Source organism: Salarias fasciatus, chromosome 10, assembly GCF_902148845.1.
Source record: "Salarias fasciatus chromosome 10, fSalaFa1.1, whole genome shotgun sequence".
NCBI classification, from domain to species: Eukaryota; Metazoa; Chordata; class Actinopteri; order Blenniiformes; family Blenniidae; genus Salarias; species Salarias fasciatus.
The window spans coordinates 8,771,843-8,790,360 of record NC_043754.1 but is presented as its reverse complement, the minus strand read 5'-3'; the positions used below and the strand labels follow the sequence as shown (position 1 = coordinate 8,790,360).

Genomic DNA, 18,518 nt, shown 5'->3' with positions numbered 1-18,518 from the left:
CCAAAAAAAAAAAAATAGAGTATTTCTATAAATTGAGTTTTAAGGTTTTAAAGGCTATAAATGACCAAATCTTTAGGGAGTGACAGGTGATTTTAGAAGAACCTTTCATCATTATAATGCTTAAGGACATTTTTTTGGCCAGCAAATGAATCGAACGAGCTTGAGTGTAGTGAGAGATTGAAGACGGCAATTGCATTTCACTTTTCTTCCTTAACTACTGAGCCATATGGCCATTGTCATGCATGGCCATTCACCTCATTACAGAGTGTAGAATGTTATCACAAAGTTATTACAGCCACAACTGGAACAGTGAGCAGCTCTCAGGTAGCTTGTAACTTCTTCTTTTTTTCCATTCTTCTTTTACTTTTCAAGGCTCATTTACATCTATTTTAATCTGTCTTCCTTCCCTCCTGTGTGCTCGTTTTTTTTTTTTTAGGTTGCTCATTAAAAATGGCAACAACATCGACTCTCCCCCGGTGTATGACTCCTATGAGGTAGAGTACCTGCCAAATGAGGGCGTGCTCAGCACTGGGCGTTATCTTTTTGTGGAGTTCACCACAGATGGGACGATGACTTCCACCGGCGCGGCTATTCGATATGAAGGTGACCAGTCGTGCACATCCTGTAGATTGCTAATAGCGTCCTCTGCCAGCTTTGCCACTTACATATAATATCCCAACCTCTCTGTTCACAGCTTTCGCCAAAGGAATGTGCTATGAACCTTTTGTGAAGTACGGTAACTTCAGCAGCAGTGACTCCACCTACGGCGTGGGCGCAGTCGTCGAATTCTCCTGCGACCCTGGATACACTCTGGAGCAAGGCTCTGTGGTGATTGAGTGTGTGGATTCAGAAAACCCACAATGGAACGAGACTGAACCAGCCTGCAGGGGTAAGTCAACAGATTCCATCTGCTCCCAGTAATTGTGGAGCATTAAATCTTTTTAAAAATGTGTTTCCACCAAAGAAAAACCTAGAGTCAGATATGACTGACCTAAGGACCCAAGGATTACACTGTCTGCTTGATCGTTGCAGGGGTTGGTAAAGTTCTTTTGTTCAACTATTAAAAGTACCACTGGCAGTTAACTATATCTTCCTAAGCTGCTTTCCTCTGATCCGTGATAAATTTCCTTTTTAAATTATAACAGTGATTTACTTTGATATGTGTGCTTGCGGGGCAGATTTCAGAAGTGCTTCAGATTAAAGGCACACAATAGCTGGCCTAAGATGAACACTGTCAAAGTGCGCAGACTATGCACTGTGTTTAATAGCAGTTTAACTCTGAGCCCTCTCCCTCTCTTCTTTGCGGCACTCTTCCCACATACACACCGATACAATGCGCTGACCTTACCACGGGTCTGCAGTGCCTCCATGGTCATTCTGCCACAGAACGGAATTGAAAAGCTCTCTAGTAAAGCTAGATATGAGGGAAATTTAATTTCTGCTCTCGTGGGTCACGGTCACCAAGTGTTTCTGTGTTAGTATGCAGTTTTACAAGGATCACGCCAAGGAGCTTGCCCACTCAATTTCTGCTGTGTTTCATTTGCCATTATGGCTGTGGTCCTATTCAATGAACTCACAAAGTGGTTGAAGGTTCATCATGTCAGATTTGAGCAAAGTCACTTTTTTGTGCATCGAGTGGTGATTTGCTGTAGCCCTCAGCCTGCCTTCAGTCCGCATCTCATATTTTCGTTGCGTTTCCACAGAAAATCTGAGATGTAAGATCAGGACCAGAATTACTATTGCAACAACACATCATCAGTAGGCTAAACCTAATCTGTCTTGCGATGGTTTCATTTACAATTCTATTCACCATTTAAACTTATTGTTGAACTGAAAGCTGACTTGGTGCTGTTAGCAAGGGTAGAGCTTGAGAGGGGCGTTGTGGGGAGCATGGTATTCTGGCCCACCCCACCTCTGCAGGCTGCCAGGTGCCTGCAGTCGTTGTTGTTGATGCCATGTCATGTTCACTGAAATGACTCAACACACCATCTTCAGGTACAAAGTGGTATCACAAGAGAAAAAACAGTCCGGGGCTCGTTGATTTTCCTGCTTGCTTCTGCCGATAATCATGTTGGACAAATGTCTTGAAGATGATATATTGATAATTGGATGTCTTTGAATTTTTGTAAATATAACTTTTTTTTTGTTTACTGTGACTCATTTTTTTATATAAATGATAAATTGATCTCTGACTTCTCTGTTTTGAAATGTTTTTGCTTCCGTGTCTCAGTTTTAACCTGTAGCGTCTGTGTTTTGCAGCCGTGTGCAGTGGCGAGATGACAGACTCTGCTGGTGTGGTGCTGTCTCCTAATTGGCCTGAGGCCTACGACAAGGGGCAAGACTGCATCTGGGGTATCCATGTGGAAGAGGACAAGAGGATCATGCTTGACATTCAAGTGTAAGGAACTGCACCCTGGTGTAAGACTGGAAATCGCACAACAAGGAGGTCGCATTGACCCTGAGTTGTCAAACCGTCTCCAGTTTTAAACCTCCTCTGCTGCCTCGCTGTCTTCTCCCTCATCCACATTGACACATTACAACATGCACGTGGGGAAGCGTTCCTGTAGTTGCAGTCTCTAATTAGTCTTTTCCCATTTTTGAAAAGAAAAAAAAAAAACCTTACATCCGCTACATTAAGAATTCTGTGTTGCTTCCAGCCCGCTCTCCGACCAGATTAGCCAGTAAGCCTCCATGCTCTCACTTCCCTGGTGTCTGCCTCAGAGTTGGCTTTGAAATGAATATGCTCTGGCAGTGAACTACTCTGAGCCACTTATCCAGCCTACCCAACTGTAATTCTGCACACATGCACACAGATGTCAAAATAGACACACGCTGTTTTCACCTTCACCCATCACTCTTGCATGAATTATCCTCGACACTAGTGGGATTTAAAGTGTGGGGTGGACATCTCCTGGGGCGCAACGGACAAGTTTGAATTGCAGGAATAAAAAAAATAGGCGTCGGGGGGGATGATTTTCAATGCAGTTTTTTTTTTTTAACATTCAATTTTTAATTAATTATTCTTGAAAGGTAATAAATAGAGGAGGAAATTATTCAGTATTTGCCAAAAACATATTTTTTTTCTAAAACAGTGAAATGGAGACAAAATTAACAGTTTTGATAGTTGCGTATTTGTTTGAAGAGATGTCAAAATATTTCAAATTAATGCATCTGGAGCAGTTAAGGTTTTTATTGTGTGTGGATCAGAGTCATCAATAATATGATCTCACAATTTGAAAAACTTTAGTAAGTTTTAGATTGGCCCAAGCATTACTAGTTGGTGTGCATTAAAAGAGACACACTTTGAAAGCCCTATCTTTATACCACACACACTCACACACACACATCAGAGTGCACCAATTACTGATCGTAATTCAACTGAGAAAAAAAAAATCACATCACCCTGCTTGCTTTATGGCTCACGTGGAGCACTTCTTTAGAAAAAATCCCAAAGCTATTTAAGCATGAACAGGAGAATCTGCATCACTGTCTTGTTATCGTATATGGATTTATCCGTTCGTCTCAGCTGAGCGATTCCCATAAATATTACCACATACATGCATCCGATGGTGAGCACAAAAGCTCCAGCATAAGTGATTTGTGTTATTGCCTGAAGCACTTGTACACAAGAGGGCACAGAGAGGTTAAAATTAAACCGGTGGGAATACCGCCTGGGGTTGTAGAAAAACAGCCACAGACAAATCTCAAACTGGGTCCATTGTGAGCCATTGGTCACAGTGGTCATTACACATGCCGGAATTTGCTTCAGGTGTGATGTTTTTCCTGAGCCATAATTCCTTTTATATTGGTACGATGCTAAAACTGATAAGTTTAAGCAATGACACGAGGTCTGGACGCAGCGCAGGAAGATAGCGATGCAATATAGATTAACACCTACACTACTAAATTACTACGTACATAGTGCGGACGAGGGCACACCAAGATAGAAATCATTAATCACTTTGCAGATTTTATGAGTACTTTTTGAAAGATTCATTGCGACAATATCAAGAGTGAGCTATATACACAACAACAGACGGGTTAGAATTTGTTTGGGTGTCTTTCCTACAATGCCCGGAGCAAAGAACTATGAAAACTGTGATATATAACAACCTTTAAAAAGAGGATATCTCTTCCAGAACAACAACTGCCTGCCAGTACTGCGCCAAAACACATAAAGGATATGTAATGTGAAACAAATGTGGCTACAAATGTAAATTGTTGTGAAATAATAATTGCTTTTTATATAGATATAACAATATACATTTTACATTGTATCACAACATTACAGTGCTTTCTCTCAATGGATTTTGAATGCAAAACGCCACTTAGCAGCCGTAACCAGAGATATTCCTACCTTTAGTCTGCTGCTTTTTAAAGCTTTGATATCAATACGTGATTGAATCAAGAACTAACTGGTACCAACTTCAGGTTAACAATCTGTTTTCTTTGGGGAAGCCAATAAAACACCTGTATCCGTGTTTAATATTTAACTCACTGTTGCATGGAACATTTGTCTAAATTAGGCTGATCCTGCCTGGCTGAAAGAAAAAGAGGGAACAGTGTGGTAGCATCATAATCAAAATGTTCATCAAGTTAATCAATATGCCCTCAGCCAATCACTGGTGCCACTGAATGTTGCAGCTGTGCCTTGCAGTGGTTGGGACTGAGAGGGAAAGAAAGGGATTAAGCGTGGTAGCTGACTCAGGTAAAACGGGCTTGTTATATCACAGCACTGCTGCCCAGTTGTTTCATAATTGGAAGTTTTGGACTCTCTGAACCGAAACTTAGAGGGGGTCACGAAACCCACAAGTCCCTCAGACTTGTGCCCCATGCGAGCATGACGCATAAAGACGGACACCTCGGCATCAACTGAGTTATCAAACGTTGTTTCTATACATTTTACAGCCTTTAAATATGCTCTTAAGAAGGAAGTCACACTATGGGACTCTCAGCAGAGCTGAGAACAGTGCCCGCAGTCTCCATTGTAAGGAGCTCAAATACTGAAAGTCACTGATTCAGTCAGTCGTGACTCTGATGCAGTGTACTCAGTTCACTCTGAAAAGTCCTTAATTTGCTCCTCCATCTGCAGCATACTGAGGGTTTGGGGAAGTGCAGATGCTTTCTGTACATGCTCGGTTTTGCACGCCGCTGCTTGGTCACAATACGCATAATTCCCCAAACTTTATCTCTCAGGCTTACAGGCGCTGCGATATGAGCCATCACTCAAATGTGATCCACAGATCAAAAGGGAATAATAGCATCAGAGGAGAGCAACAGAAAACATAGTGTCTGAATGCCACACAGCGGTTTCTGTGACCCTGCAAGCCGCTCTGTTCTTTAGACAGAGATTAAGACCCTGTGATTAATATCTGATATTGAAAGTCAACCCGTGCACCTAGGGTAAAAACAAACAAACGGAAAAAATATCAGAGGATTTTTTTTTTTTCCCCATGCAGAAGTAAACAACTTTGATTTCAGAGATCTCATTTTTAAATTGCTCCAGACTTAAGTTTGTTTTAATCCAGGCCACAAGAGGATGCTCACTATAAATTAATGGTGCCGTGGCCGGCTTTAGTTTATCTCGAGGTTGGTCATGCGTGGCTTTCATGGCAGTGGAGAACCACAGCTTGCCTGATCCCTGCAGACCCCGCCATTACCATCATGTCTGGCCCGCTCAGCTTCAGAGCAGCATTCCTAAAGGCTCGGTCAACATGTAATCTGCGTCTCCGTGTGTTTGTGTGCATGCGTTATGCATGTTGAAGTGACAAAAGGCTCTTGTGGATAAGAGCTGTCTCATTACGAGGGTGGGCACACACTTTTCCACATTAATGAGAATGTTTTCTGTATTATCATTCATCACTGTGCCTGTGCTGGCAATTACAGAGGAGCAGTGTGCATAATGAGGACTGATTAATTAATTTAGGCCAAACAGGAGGGCTGGCTCTCTGCTAATTAGCATGGAGCATGGCTCGAGCAAGAGCCAGAGACAAGAGGTTACAGCTGATATCCCCACCTGTGGAACATAGCTAGGTAAATGATTTACATGTGGATGTTAGCTTTCAGGGTTGACTGTAATCACACATATGCTTTAGAGTACAATATGATAAGGATGACTTTTCAGCTGGCCTGATGTTTGTGTCAGTATACTGAGCAGAAGCAGAGAGGTTTGTAGAGTCCTCTTGTGGAGACTCGGAGCACTGCATGCTACCTGCACTTGAACACGCATTGGGGTGGCTGCATGCAGGTGTCTGGAAACTGTATGGCTGCTATTTGAATTTAGCTGAACTGAGCAGAGCAATTCAAATGTCAAATGTGTGCATGAGAAGATGTAGAAGGTTGCCTTTGAAAGCTCAACGCTGAAGGCAATTTCTATTCTGTTAGAGATTTTGTTGGGTTCTTTAAAACTTTGACAGGTCAATGAAGGTGACAAAACGCCCGGAGGCATGCAGAAAACAACTGTCATCCCATCATCCGCAGAATTGAGCTGGCCCCATTAGTATGCAGAGGAGTTCAGAAATTCTCTAAAAAAGTTCCCTCTTAAACAGACCTTGGAACTTTGCGCACACTCAAGCTGTATCGGTGGAGGAGACGTCTATCAATAAGGCACATATATTGACATTCATAAAGTTAGTTTGCTTGTACATTTGTGAGATAAGTTCATGTATTTGTTTCTCTTTCTAACCTATGCTCAAGCCAGTAATAATTTTAGTCCGTCACCAGTTTTCCAACATTTTAATCATTAACAATTTATGTTGCTTAAACAGTGAATATTGCATATGTCAGATCTGCAAAACCTCTCAAGCGTGATGAAAAATTTCAATGCTATCTCCGAAAAAAGAACTAAAAAGATGATGTCCGGAGGATATAAAAAAAAATAGAGGCTACAGGGTGAAACATGCCTTAGGTTTGTTACCAGCCTCCAACACAGGACTGGGGGGTGAGTGCTTTTCATGACTTGAGGGGGCAACGATTAAGGGGCCAGGTGGGATGACATTTGGATGGAGCAATTGCCAGGTTGCTGCAGAAAAGGCAAGCTGAGTGGCCTGCAGTGTCTCACCACTGAGTGCTATGCAAGTCTGGACCAAAGGCACTGCGCATTTGGCATTCTTCAGGGGTGTCACCGGGGTCTGAAATACACTTCAAGCAGACAGCTAAGTGAATAGATGGCCTCAGTGGGAAAATTTAAAATCAAAGTTGACTGCAGGGTTCTTGGAGAGATAGTGACTGAAGAGTGGGGTGACTATTTAGGTTTTTGGACTTGCCTGCAGTGTTGTCCTTGAGTGGGAGTTAGCTCCACTGTGATGTTGTTAGGTGTGATTTGCTACTGTAGAGTTGGCAATTAAAAAGAACACCTGTCCTGCAGTCCTAAAGTGAATATCAGACTATTTTGTTCTGGTCTGGAAGGAAAACGCTAAATTTTAAGCTGATGTTTTCATGGTTTTTGAGGGATGGCTGAGCAGAAGTATTTTGCATAAAAACTGAAGAGGACAACAGAGCATGTAAAAACATTTAAAATAATAATACATAATAAATGTTCGCTGTATGAGCCCGTCAGGAAAAATGAGACAGGCACACTGGTTTACTCTTGACCTGTTTAGATTTCTGAAGTGGAAATGAAGTGCTAGAAGCAGGTTTGTCCTACTTCAGTAAAACAGTAGTCCGGAAAAGATGAAGATAAATATAAATGCTATTGAGCACTAACATGATAGCATTTTAGAGTCGAGAGAAAACGAATTAACGGTGCTGATAAGCTACCCTAATTGGACCTGTAGTGAAATCCATTACAGGAAAAGCACAGAAATAATAGAATCTTGTGAAAAGAGAAAGATTTAAGAGCAGCTATGCTTGGTATGACTGAATAATGTCTAAACCTGTTCAGTGTGTGGCAAATGCGAGCGGCAGGCGTGTTTGTTTTGAGAATGATGAAATGCAGGGACTGGAGGTAATCTCACGGTTTGATTGTCAACTGACGGATCCACATCCCTCCTTCTCGGGCGCTCTGAATGCAGGGAAACCTCTGGGAGAAGATAAGGTGAAATACAGTGTGCTGATATGGTGGAGAGGCTTGATGACATGAACAGCAGGTAGAGGGGAGCTTGAATAGAAATGAAGTGTGAGATGTGGAGATAGAGGAGGGGGGAAAAAGAGAGACCAACAATTTAGCTGCGGTGTTCCTCTGGACTTCTTGGATGGACACTTCATATTTATTGTGATTGAATGAGATGAGACTCTGTCCACTTCTTGAGAGGGCTGTGAACCTGCAGTCTGGAGATAGTGTTATTACTCTCGGAAAAATCTCTATTGGCTGTCAGTCCATGCTATGTGCGCAGGGTGAATCCTATTCCTCCATCAAACCGGGGTGCGACAATAATATTCAGCACTGTAGCCTTTAGCCTGATAACCTCATTTGTTTTTTTCTGTTGATTTCCCATCTGAAGGCAGTACGTGTGTATGTACATGATGTGCTCTCATGGAGGTTTCATAGATGACATTATCATTCCCATCACTCCCTTGCACAGGCCAGATGAGCCATTGTTGCCCTCCTGAAACCAAATAAAATTGTCCTGTAGCCTCAAAACAGATTTATTCTTCACAGCGAAGATAACGCAGCATAAAAACTTTCCACAGAACGACTGACATTAATTGTAGCGCACAGTGGGAGCCTGTCTGTGTGGAAATAAACAATCTGGCAGAGATGTTAAGGCCTGCTTGAGTCCTGTAAACATGGTGAGAAATAAGGAGGCTAATAATACCCACACTTCAAAGACAGTTTGATCAGAGGAATTACGAATTCTCCTGTCTGTCCACATTGCATTTAACTTTTGTTTTCCTCTGAAAGTTTTCTTTATCTGTGATTTGCTTTTTGAGTAATAGGCTTAAAAATATTTCATTTTAAGACTGCCGAGCACCTTCCTTTATTTAAGTTCGTTACCTTGAACCAATGAGACAGCTTTAACAAAATACGTAAGACTATTTGCTGTGCAATACATTTAGGAATGAAAAGCTATTTATTCACTTGTAGCTTTGTGAAAGCTACAGGGAGCCGCTGCAGAGAAGCTGCAGACCTCTGAACTGACCAGAGGGAGCACCGTGTCACTCAGAATATCAGTTCATTCCAATGCCTTCATCATTCGTGTCAAGGCAGAGGAGCTTGTCCAAATTTCTCCTCAAGCAGAAAGTCTGCGCTGCCTGTCAAATCCACTCATGTTTTAGAATTGTATTGTCTTGCTTTTCGATAAATCGATCATAGGCTCGGTATAACAGTGATGCTAATGATCAGCATAAAATCCATATGATCTGTTGGCAATCTGGGCGAATCTTATTGAAATTGCAGCGTTTTTTCCACACTAAGTAGTTGTGCATACTCAGAGGTAATGTGGACATTCTGCAGGAGAGGTTGTGAATAATATATTTGGGAGCGGTAAACAGACTGTGGTCATTTCCCTCAGGCACTAGCTGTGTCAATCACAGATAACATGGGTCCATCTGCTGCAGAGTCTCTTCAAGGAGAAGAGGAAAAAAAAAAGCTCCTTAAGTTTGGTTAAGTTTAGAATATTCTCCAGTTTTTCTGCAGTAGCCTAACCTCTTGGGCACCAACAGTCAATCTGAGAAGAGAAGAAAAAGAGTAGCTGGAGCTTCAAGCTTAACTCCACTACAAGTATTTTATTGCACTGTCCATCACAGCTCTGGCACAAGTCTTCTTTGGGGAGGAAGAAGTCCAAGTCTATTGCTTTTACTTATATATACAGTGTGCCAAACAGGTGGGTCGACTCACAGAGTAATCAGTGTGAATAGAGAAACAACCAGGGATGAGTCATTCAACAAACAAGCAACACACACCAAAAGAAACTGTGAAGTTAAAAATAAGCACAAGGTCGAATTTGACAACAGTGGTTGGTTTAAACGCCTCACAAGCTTAACTACCAGGTGAGAGAAATATTTCCCATTTGAATCTAGTAAAGGGAAGTGGCGTCTTCCATACATTGTGTTCTTTATAACCTTTAACCATTCAGAAAGCCAGCATTTTCTACACAACTCTACTCAGCATCCTTTGGTTGGATAAACTTATATAGTCTCTATGACTAAACGTCACCTGCTTCTGAGATTAATGTTGATTTTTGGCCTCCGGTCACAGACACGTGGATTGTTTAAAGGCTTCATGCTTTCGCTGTGCAATCACTCTCTATGCCTATGTGACCTCCGTGATTTGAACCAGCAGCCTGTCATTCTGCTTTTTTCTTTTTTTTTTATTCAGCTGCTCTGGGGGGTTTTTTTCTTTCCAACTGGGGAATGTAGGCTCAGATTTTCAATCACATAAGTGAAATACAAAGATGCTATCAGCACGTTGAATATAGAACTCTTTGGTTGAGTCCATGAAAATGTATTTCTATGCAAATCCTCAACTGGGTCAATCTGTTTCAGAAGCCACATTTACAAACATCTTATGTGTCCAATGTTTTTATTGTTTATCATGTGATATTAGGACATTTTACGCGATATTAAGACATTTTTGACTTTAATACAGTGAATTTGTTTTGCAGGGAAGGAAATGCATGAGTAAACAAAAGCATTGACAGAGTGAAGTGTGATCACAGCTCATAGAAAAACCGGACATTTTGCAAGCACTCCAACTTGTAATTTGCATTTGTGAAAATGAAGAAAGAAGTGAGGATTGTTAGCTTACCTTTCAAGCAAGCACTGGCCTCCCAAATATATGTTGTAGATTTAATTGGTAGCTTGCGAAGAGTAAATGGGGGGAATAGCTCCTGTAGGACGGGTGATTCATACCTTTAAAAGCGCTTCTCTTACCCAAGACACTTGTGAGGATGGCATTGTGCTCTAATCAGCACAGTTTAGTCGATATTTACACGACCAAATTCAGACATACAGTCGCTCTCCACGGCTATTTTGACACCAGCTTTAAGGTGCGAAAAGAGCAACCGCCTCCCCCTCCCTATTATATCTACAACTTCTGTGGCTTATCATTTGCTTCCTTTTTTCTCACCGTCCGCTTTCCCCTGTGTGTGAATAAATGTCAAGCTTTACTGATGCTCCATAAAGAGAGCGAGGAAATATGAATCTCCAAATGGGAAAGGTTAATGCATTCTTAAGTTAATCACCGGCGGCAGAGTTTCTGTCAAATGGTGGATTCACTCCCCGACATTCAATTTTTCAAAAATATTAGCGTGCAGGGCCACATTTAGGTGTTTACATTTACTTATTAGGTATTTATTTACCTTTTCAAGTCTTCAGTGCCATTGTTTTTCTTGTAATGCCATTTGTGATGTATTGCATTGTTTTGTTTCGAGGCTGATAAAGGATAATTAAAATGGCATATTTCTTTGGAGTGTTCCCTTATTGTACCATGCCCATATATGCACATTAGTACATATTCATGAAGGCAATGTGGTCGGCGAAGAGACGCGAATCATGAATTATTTAGTGTTTACTTCACATTGGATCCATCCAATATAAACAGAATTAAACTTTTCCAAGTACTGCTGACATGGCTTAATATCATCGGCTTTTGCTTTCATCAGCGAAGCCGGATAGCGCTCACAGTTAGAGCTCTGAGCACAGTGCTCAGGCCGTCCAGCCAAAGTTTAAGCCGTTATTTCAGCCAGGAAAATATACATAATTGTCTTTTTTTTTTTTTCCCTGAAACATCCATTCCAGCCTCCACCTGGGGAAGAATGACCTGCTGACCTTCTATGACGGAGATGACCTGACTGCCAACATTTTGGGCCAGTACAGTGGAACGAGGCCTCACTTCAAGCTCTACACCTCCATGGCAGACGTCACCATCCAGTTTCAGTCCGATCCCGCCACAAACATCTATGGCTACAACAACGGATTTGTGGTTCACTTCTTTGGTAAGACACAATTCTGTTACATAGGAATCTGTTATATGTATATAATTAATCCAGCAAGCATGAATAAAAGTATAAAAATAACCTTAGTAGCCCCAACATCTATCTATCTATCCATCTATCTATCCATCTATCTATCTATCTATCTATCTATCTATCTATCTATCTGAGAATGTTGTTTTGCCTGAGTCTTTTGCTTCCTGCCTCTTCCTTCCTGTCTCTCGCTGTGTCTTTGTCTATCTGTCTAAGGCTTCATCCCAAATGACTAGGATTAGCTAACAGCAAATAAATACTCACAATAACAGGATGCACTTGAACATCAGCTGGTTTTGTCCACCGCTTTGTGCTTCTGGCCGTGCATGCTGCAGTGATGGAGCCACAGACGGAGTAGTGCCAAACCACATGCTGTGTTCCTCCAAGCAAACATCGCAGGCTTCTATTTACATTTTCCTTCCAAACTGTCACTGTTTAGTGTATAAAGAACGGAACATTTTGCAGTCATATTCAGTCCCTGGAGGGGGTGTTGCATATTAATGCTCGAATTTCCTTGAGGATACCCGTCAACCCTCTTACAACACAAATCTTGTTTAAAGAATGAAAATTTTATTCGTGTATTATACAAGAAATTATATTGAGAATAAATCCGCTCGCAGTGTGATAGCTTCCCCTTGTTTTGCTCACATTTCTGTAGTTAATTTCCAAGGTTTTCCCTCCTCTCTCCTGCCTCGCTCGCAGAGGTGCCGAGGAACGACACGTGCTCCGAACTGCCGGAGATCACCAACGGCTGGAAGAGCACATCCCACCCCGACCTCATCCACGGCACCGTCGTCACCTACCAGTGCTACCCGGGATACGAGCTGGTGGGCTCCGAGATCCTCATGTGTCAGTGGGATCTCAGCTGGAGCGGAGATGTGCCGAAATGTGAAGAAGGTGAGAGGAAGCACACAAAGCTCTGCTCACGCTGGGAGAGTGTGAGAGAATAAGAGCTCACTGATCATGTTCTCTGAGACTCCCTTTCTGCTTTGGTGTCACAGCGAACTGATCTGAACTCGCTCTGTTAGTGAGCTTTTGTCTGAACAAACAGGCTGCAGGAAATTCGCAAGATTTAGAGTTTAGGCATGATGGTAGTTTTTATTTTTTCTTTCAGTTTGAATGATAAATGGACTTTAGTTTTTTTTTACAGTTTCGCCATTTTTAATGGTTTTTGTATGATCAATCATGAACAACTTGAATAAACGACGGCATTTTGAGGTTTTGTTTGTCTTTTATTTTGTAAAAAGTTAACAGTTATCAGACCATCACTAGAACAGATTCTCACTGCTTGTGCTTCCTATATGCCAGTTCTGACCTGTCCGGACCCCGGAAACGTGGAGCACAGCCGTAAAGTGATCGCAGGCACCCGCTTCACGGTGGGCTCGACCGTGCAGTTCTTCTGCAACAAGGGCTACGTAATGTCCGGCGCCAACGTCCTCACCTGCTACAACCGGGACTCGGCGAAGCCCAAGTGGAATGAGAGGCTTCCCAAGTGTGTCCGTAAGTGCCACAAAGCAAAGACGATTGACATCATACTTTACCGTTTTCTGTCATCATTTTTTTCCTTCAATTATAGAATGAAATATATCAGGTGTGTCTAGCCCCGGTCCTTTAGGGATCCTGTCCTGCGTGTCTTAGTTGTGTCCTTGCTCATAAGAAGGTCCAGAAGGAGTCAATCATTGCAATCAGATGTTTCACAGTGAGGAGAAACCTAAAACATGCTGGACAGGGGCCCTCCAGGACCAGAGCTGGAGATGCCTGCTATTGAGTGAGAACACTAAATATTTATGATCAAGACATGTTACCATGAGGGCCTATGTGATGGAGGAGTGGTAAGCAATAGGCCCTCTCTTTGACCTGAGTGTGCTTTGGGTCTTTCTGGCAGAAGTTTGCATGTTCCCGTGGGTTTTTTTTGTTGTTGTTGTTGTGTTTTGTTTTTTTCCATGTAGCCTACTTCAGTTTCCTCCACAGGTGTGGATGTGTGTCTGTCTGTGTTAGCTCTGTGACGGACTGGTGACCCGTCTAAGGAGCGCCCCGAGGGAACATTCTCACCTCGGTTTCCTCTAGTCCAAAAAACATGCATCTGAGGTTAATTCAGACCTCTACATTGACACTGTGTGGTCGTTCGTCTCTCTTAATATACTGGGATCAGAAAAAGTATCCGAGTACTCCTGTAATTTCTTATTTTCCTTTTTAGCTGAAAAGTACGAGCCATGCAGGAACCCTGGTGCTGCCTCCACCAGCCTGCAGAGCTCTGAGAAGGCCTTCTACCAAGCAGGGGAGACACTGACCTTCTCCTGCCACTCCGGCTACGAGCTGCAGGGTCACGCCACCATCTACTGCATCCCCGGACACCCTTCACAGTGGAACAGCACTCCTCCTGCCTGCAGAGGTACGTCCTACCCACACAATATAGAAATCCTTTACTTTTTAAACAACCCTCAAAACACTTGGAAATGCAATGAAATGCCAACTACATTATGCATTATTGATTTGTGTTTTTTGTGCATGCATTTTGCTTCTTTTGTGCACAAGTGCACTATATGCATGGTACTTTGTGCCACATACAACTGGAACAAACAATGGCTGAACTGTAATTGTGTCCTTGTAGCATCCTCGACGCAGTTTGTGAATGAACGTAGGCTGGATGGTGAGTTGTGCTTGAATGCACTTCAAATTGAATGTATACTTTTGATGTAAACGGTTTATGTAAATATGACATAACACGTGCTTTTTTTTGTTTTTTTTTCCTCCAGTTGTTAATATGGATTATGACATGGAGGGAACCAATATTGCCCTGGCAGTTTTTATTCCTACTGCAATCGTCTTGGTGGTTGTCCTCACTATTTACGTCTACTTCGCAAAGTGAGTCCGAACCAAAAAACCTCATGCATTCCATTTGCAATTGAATGAGCGCTGACAGTGTGCTTTCCTGCTCTGTGCTCAGACTCCAGGGGAAGACCATCAGAATGCCAACGTCCTCGCCACCATATGACAACATGACAGAAGAGTCAGCCTTCGACAACCCTATATACGAGAGCGGCGTAAGTACAGATGCCATGAACATGCAAGACGTGGACTCACACAACACCAGCGTGCTGTCCTGATCCACTCCCATCTGGCTGCCATCCTGTCGTCATCCCGTGTTTCACCAGCAGAGGGCACCCTTCGCTTACTCTTTCATAAGCATGATCAACCATCAGCAGGAACTCATGTGGTCTCAACATGAAACTGTGACACCAAGACAGTTTCCTTCATGTCATTCTGTGTCAGAAGTCATTAGCATCCTGGATTTCCATTCATCCGTATGTCCAACCCGCCACTTGTTTTATGCTTCAGTCTTCAGTTCTGGAAATGTGCAGTTTGCTCAAGCTTGTCTGTAAAAATGAAGCTGTGATTGTAAATAATTGTCTTTTTCATAGTCAGTTGACTTATGAGGTCATTGCATCATTGAAAAGAACTTATACAATGATTTTTTTTAATACATTTACTTCTCCTCCCTGAGCTTGTTTCCATTCTATTCATAAGTCAAAACAAAAATAAAATAAAATAAAATAAAAATACAGTAAATGAAGCCAGTTGCCATAGCATGGCCATAGAATGTTATGTAAAAATGACTTTCTTGGTTATTTTATGTCTTTCTCTGCTCCTTCAGCACTGGCAGAATCATTCTAGATACTAAAACATGCCAGTGGTTCCACTTTGGCTGTAATGCAGAACAACTATAAGGTGAGATCCCCTTCTAATGCTGAGAGCATATCATCTTCACGTCAGTCATCCTTTTGGAACTTTTTTTTTTTTTGTCTCGTCTCAATCCATTTTATGTGTATATATACAAAACCCATTACTTGGGAAAAGTTTTGTCTTGAAGTATTGCAAGATTTCACTCATGAATAGACAAAAGACCATTTTCAGTGTCTCAACCACGTCATGAGTCGTCCCATCCTTTCATGCTGCGCTGTCATGGTGTGTGTATGCTTGTTATGCCATATGCAAAGTCCCTTGGTTCTTTGCAAAACGTGACAAAACTTGCAAAGAAAACATTACCTGTAATTTGTCAAAACAAGTTACTCATCTTTTTATTTATTAACTGGAGTTCATACTACAATAGTGAGTGACACCAGAGCCAAGAGATCAGTATTACAGCAATAAAGCCTAAACAATGCAGAGCAATGCAGCGTTAGCATCAAAGCCAAACGACAAGAGTGAATCTTAAATACTAAATAAATACAGAAGGCTGCATGTATGTTATTGTATAAAAAGTTTCTGCATATTTTTTTCCTTACCATAGTAATCTGAATAGAAATACTGTTATATCAGAAATACTTCAGATCTCTCAGAAGCTTTGGAGAGCCAAATAAACTTCAAAGTCCCACCATTAGCCATTAGTATCATTTATGAATGCAACAAAATACGAAGAGAATAAGAGAGCATTACATTACCAGCACATGAAGCAGGTAGTTTTTGGATATTTTACAATATTTTTGCAAAGAAAAATGTTGAATTTGCAACTTAAAAAAAAACAAAAAAAAAAACTTGTAGAGTTATTATCTCTCAGTTTCTTTGCTTTTATATTACTGGTCTCACTTCAGATCTCATGTGATCCCTGAACCAGAATAATTTTGATCCTCCTCTTTTAAGCTGTGCAACAATTAATTGTTTGAAGTTGTTTGCAGATGGTGCATACAAAGTATTTTTACAGACAAACTAATTTCAAACACTTCTGATTGGCGAAAAGTTTGCAGTCAGTGTTATAACGATCGAAGTTCATCTGAGTTATTGGGGAAGTTTTTTGCTATTTATTCACGGTTAGTTTTCAGTGTGGGCATATAAAAAGCTCTGCATGTTGTTCTTCCATCGTATTGTTAATTTTGCATGCACGTTAAATCACAGAGAGAGAAGAAAATAGAAACCATGATTGTCGTATTGAGCCGCAGCTGTTTTGTAACTGCGGAATGTGATTATTTAAAAGTGAAAAAGCTCATTTCACAACCTGCTCCTTCCTCTGGTATTGTTTCCTTAATGGACTGTTTGTCTGGTCTTCACAGGACAAATGAAAAAGATTAAGAGGTGTCCATTTAGAGACCTTAAAGCAAGAATTGCTCAAGCTTTGCCTTTTGGGACCCTCTCTGCACTGCTCATCTTTTCCTCCTACCGTCTTTATTTTTTTTTCTCCCTAAATATTTTCTTTTTGTTTCTTCTTTCTGTGTATTACTGTAAATATGTCTTTTCTTTCCGCGATCAATTCTGTGAATCTGTGGAACACCATGGTGATATTTTTATAAAGTAAACCGGTGATGACCAATGGTGATTGTATGTTTTTGAGTACTTGTTGATGCCCTGGGTCAGTGAAATAGATTGAGGGTGACGGTACTCTTAATTCTCGACATCTGTTGGACACTAATTCCCTGTCACTCTAGATTTTTTTTGGGGGGGGGGAGTTTTTGCCATTGTTACTTTCTGTTCTTTGTGTGTATGAGTCTGCTATTTGTAAATAAACTGCCTGTCCAATATGAGTGCCTCACGACTGACTATAACCTGAGAAATCACCTGTGAACATGTTTGTAAAACTGAATATTTCATTTATGTATCATTTTGCATTTGTTGGCCTGACAGTATTAGCTCCTGGCGCTCACTTCGGTCTTTTCAAACATGCAGTTTCTCTTTGAATTAACAAATGACGCCAGATATTTTCCTACCTGCTGATGTGTGGTTCCAACTGCATATAGCCTCAGAGGATTCCTCACTTCCACCTTTTCAGAATAAGTCACATTAGCTATGCACATAGCACAGTTCTCAAGTCACTCTGTACAGTCCGCTTCAAATGATACGTAGGAATTAGTTAATTTGTGTATGCACCAGAATGTGGTTGCACCTCAGCATGAGCTCACCCCGAGACAATACCCAGTGAAATACAGAGACAGCGTGCAGTCACTACTGAATTTAGATAATAACACGCTGGCTGTTGAGTGTGTCACAGATGGGTGTTTACTTGGGGTGGTGTTGTGGTGCATGCTTGTGTTATATTTGTAGATAGACCTCATCTCCTTTGTGCTTATCCTTTGTAATCCAACACGGCGGTTTTCAAAGTGTGGGGCAGGTGAGCTCCAAAAAAAAAAAAATAAATAAAAATAATAAAAAGGGACAGGTCAGGACCTTTCCCTCTGGTTATATTTTCATGAAATCAAAAGAAATAAGTCAAAATTCACATTTCTCCAAACAGCATCTACTCTAAGTGTGACAGAGATCAACTAAAACTATAAAACAAGGTTTATTGAAGAACCATTATTTATGACAGTAACCAACTTTATATCGAGTTCAAATTAAGGAAGGTTCATTCTCCCACACTTTAAAAACCTCGAACAGATCCTTTTGTCGAGCATCACGGCTGGTGCAACCACATCCAGGAGATCGAGTCCTCTTCAGATATCTATAATCCTCTGATTAATAATAAAGTAAACTGTTGTTTAAAGTATTGTCACTGTCGTTCATGAGTGGATTGGTGCTCTGTCTGTCTTTTTTTAAGTGTGCGGTGTGAAGACAATCCTGAGCTCAGACAACAGAGCAGACCTTGAACAAGTCAAACTGTGAGCCAACCGAACTTATTTGATG

At 41.4% G+C, this 18,518-nt stretch overlaps 1 protein-coding gene across 2 annotated transcripts in view; it reads left to right on the top strand.

The window, feature by feature from the left end:
• The window catches only part of LOC115396064 (seizure protein 6 homolog), a 102,138-nt gene extending 84,719 nt beyond the window's left edge, over window positions 1-17,419 (top strand). Inside the window, exons 7-18 of one of the 2 annotated variants that reach the window (XM_030101824.1) lie at window positions 437-603; window positions 695-889; window positions 2,260-2,398; window positions 11,680-11,876; window positions 12,609-12,803; window positions 13,215-13,406; window positions 14,104-14,298; window positions 14,518-14,556; window positions 14,663-14,771; window positions 14,854-14,950; window positions 15,562-15,635; window positions 16,955-17,419. In XM_030101824.1, coding sequence (XP_029957684.1) covers window positions 437-603; window positions 695-889; window positions 2,260-2,398; window positions 11,680-11,876; window positions 12,609-12,803; window positions 13,215-13,406; window positions 14,104-14,298; window positions 14,518-14,556; window positions 14,663-14,771; window positions 14,854-14,950; window positions 15,562-15,588 — 1,552 coding nt within the window. In that variant the 3' untranslated portion in view covers window positions 15,589-15,635; window positions 16,955-17,419. Of the gene's footprint in view, window positions 1-436; window positions 604-694; window positions 890-2,259; window positions 2,399-11,679; window positions 11,877-12,608; window positions 12,804-13,214; window positions 13,407-14,103; window positions 14,299-14,517; window positions 14,557-14,662; window positions 14,772-14,853; window positions 15,029-15,561; window positions 15,636-16,954 lie in introns of those variants that run through there. The other variant, XM_030101823.1, reaches the window with a different exon arrangement.
• Window positions 17,420-18,518: the final 1,099 nt, after the last annotated feature.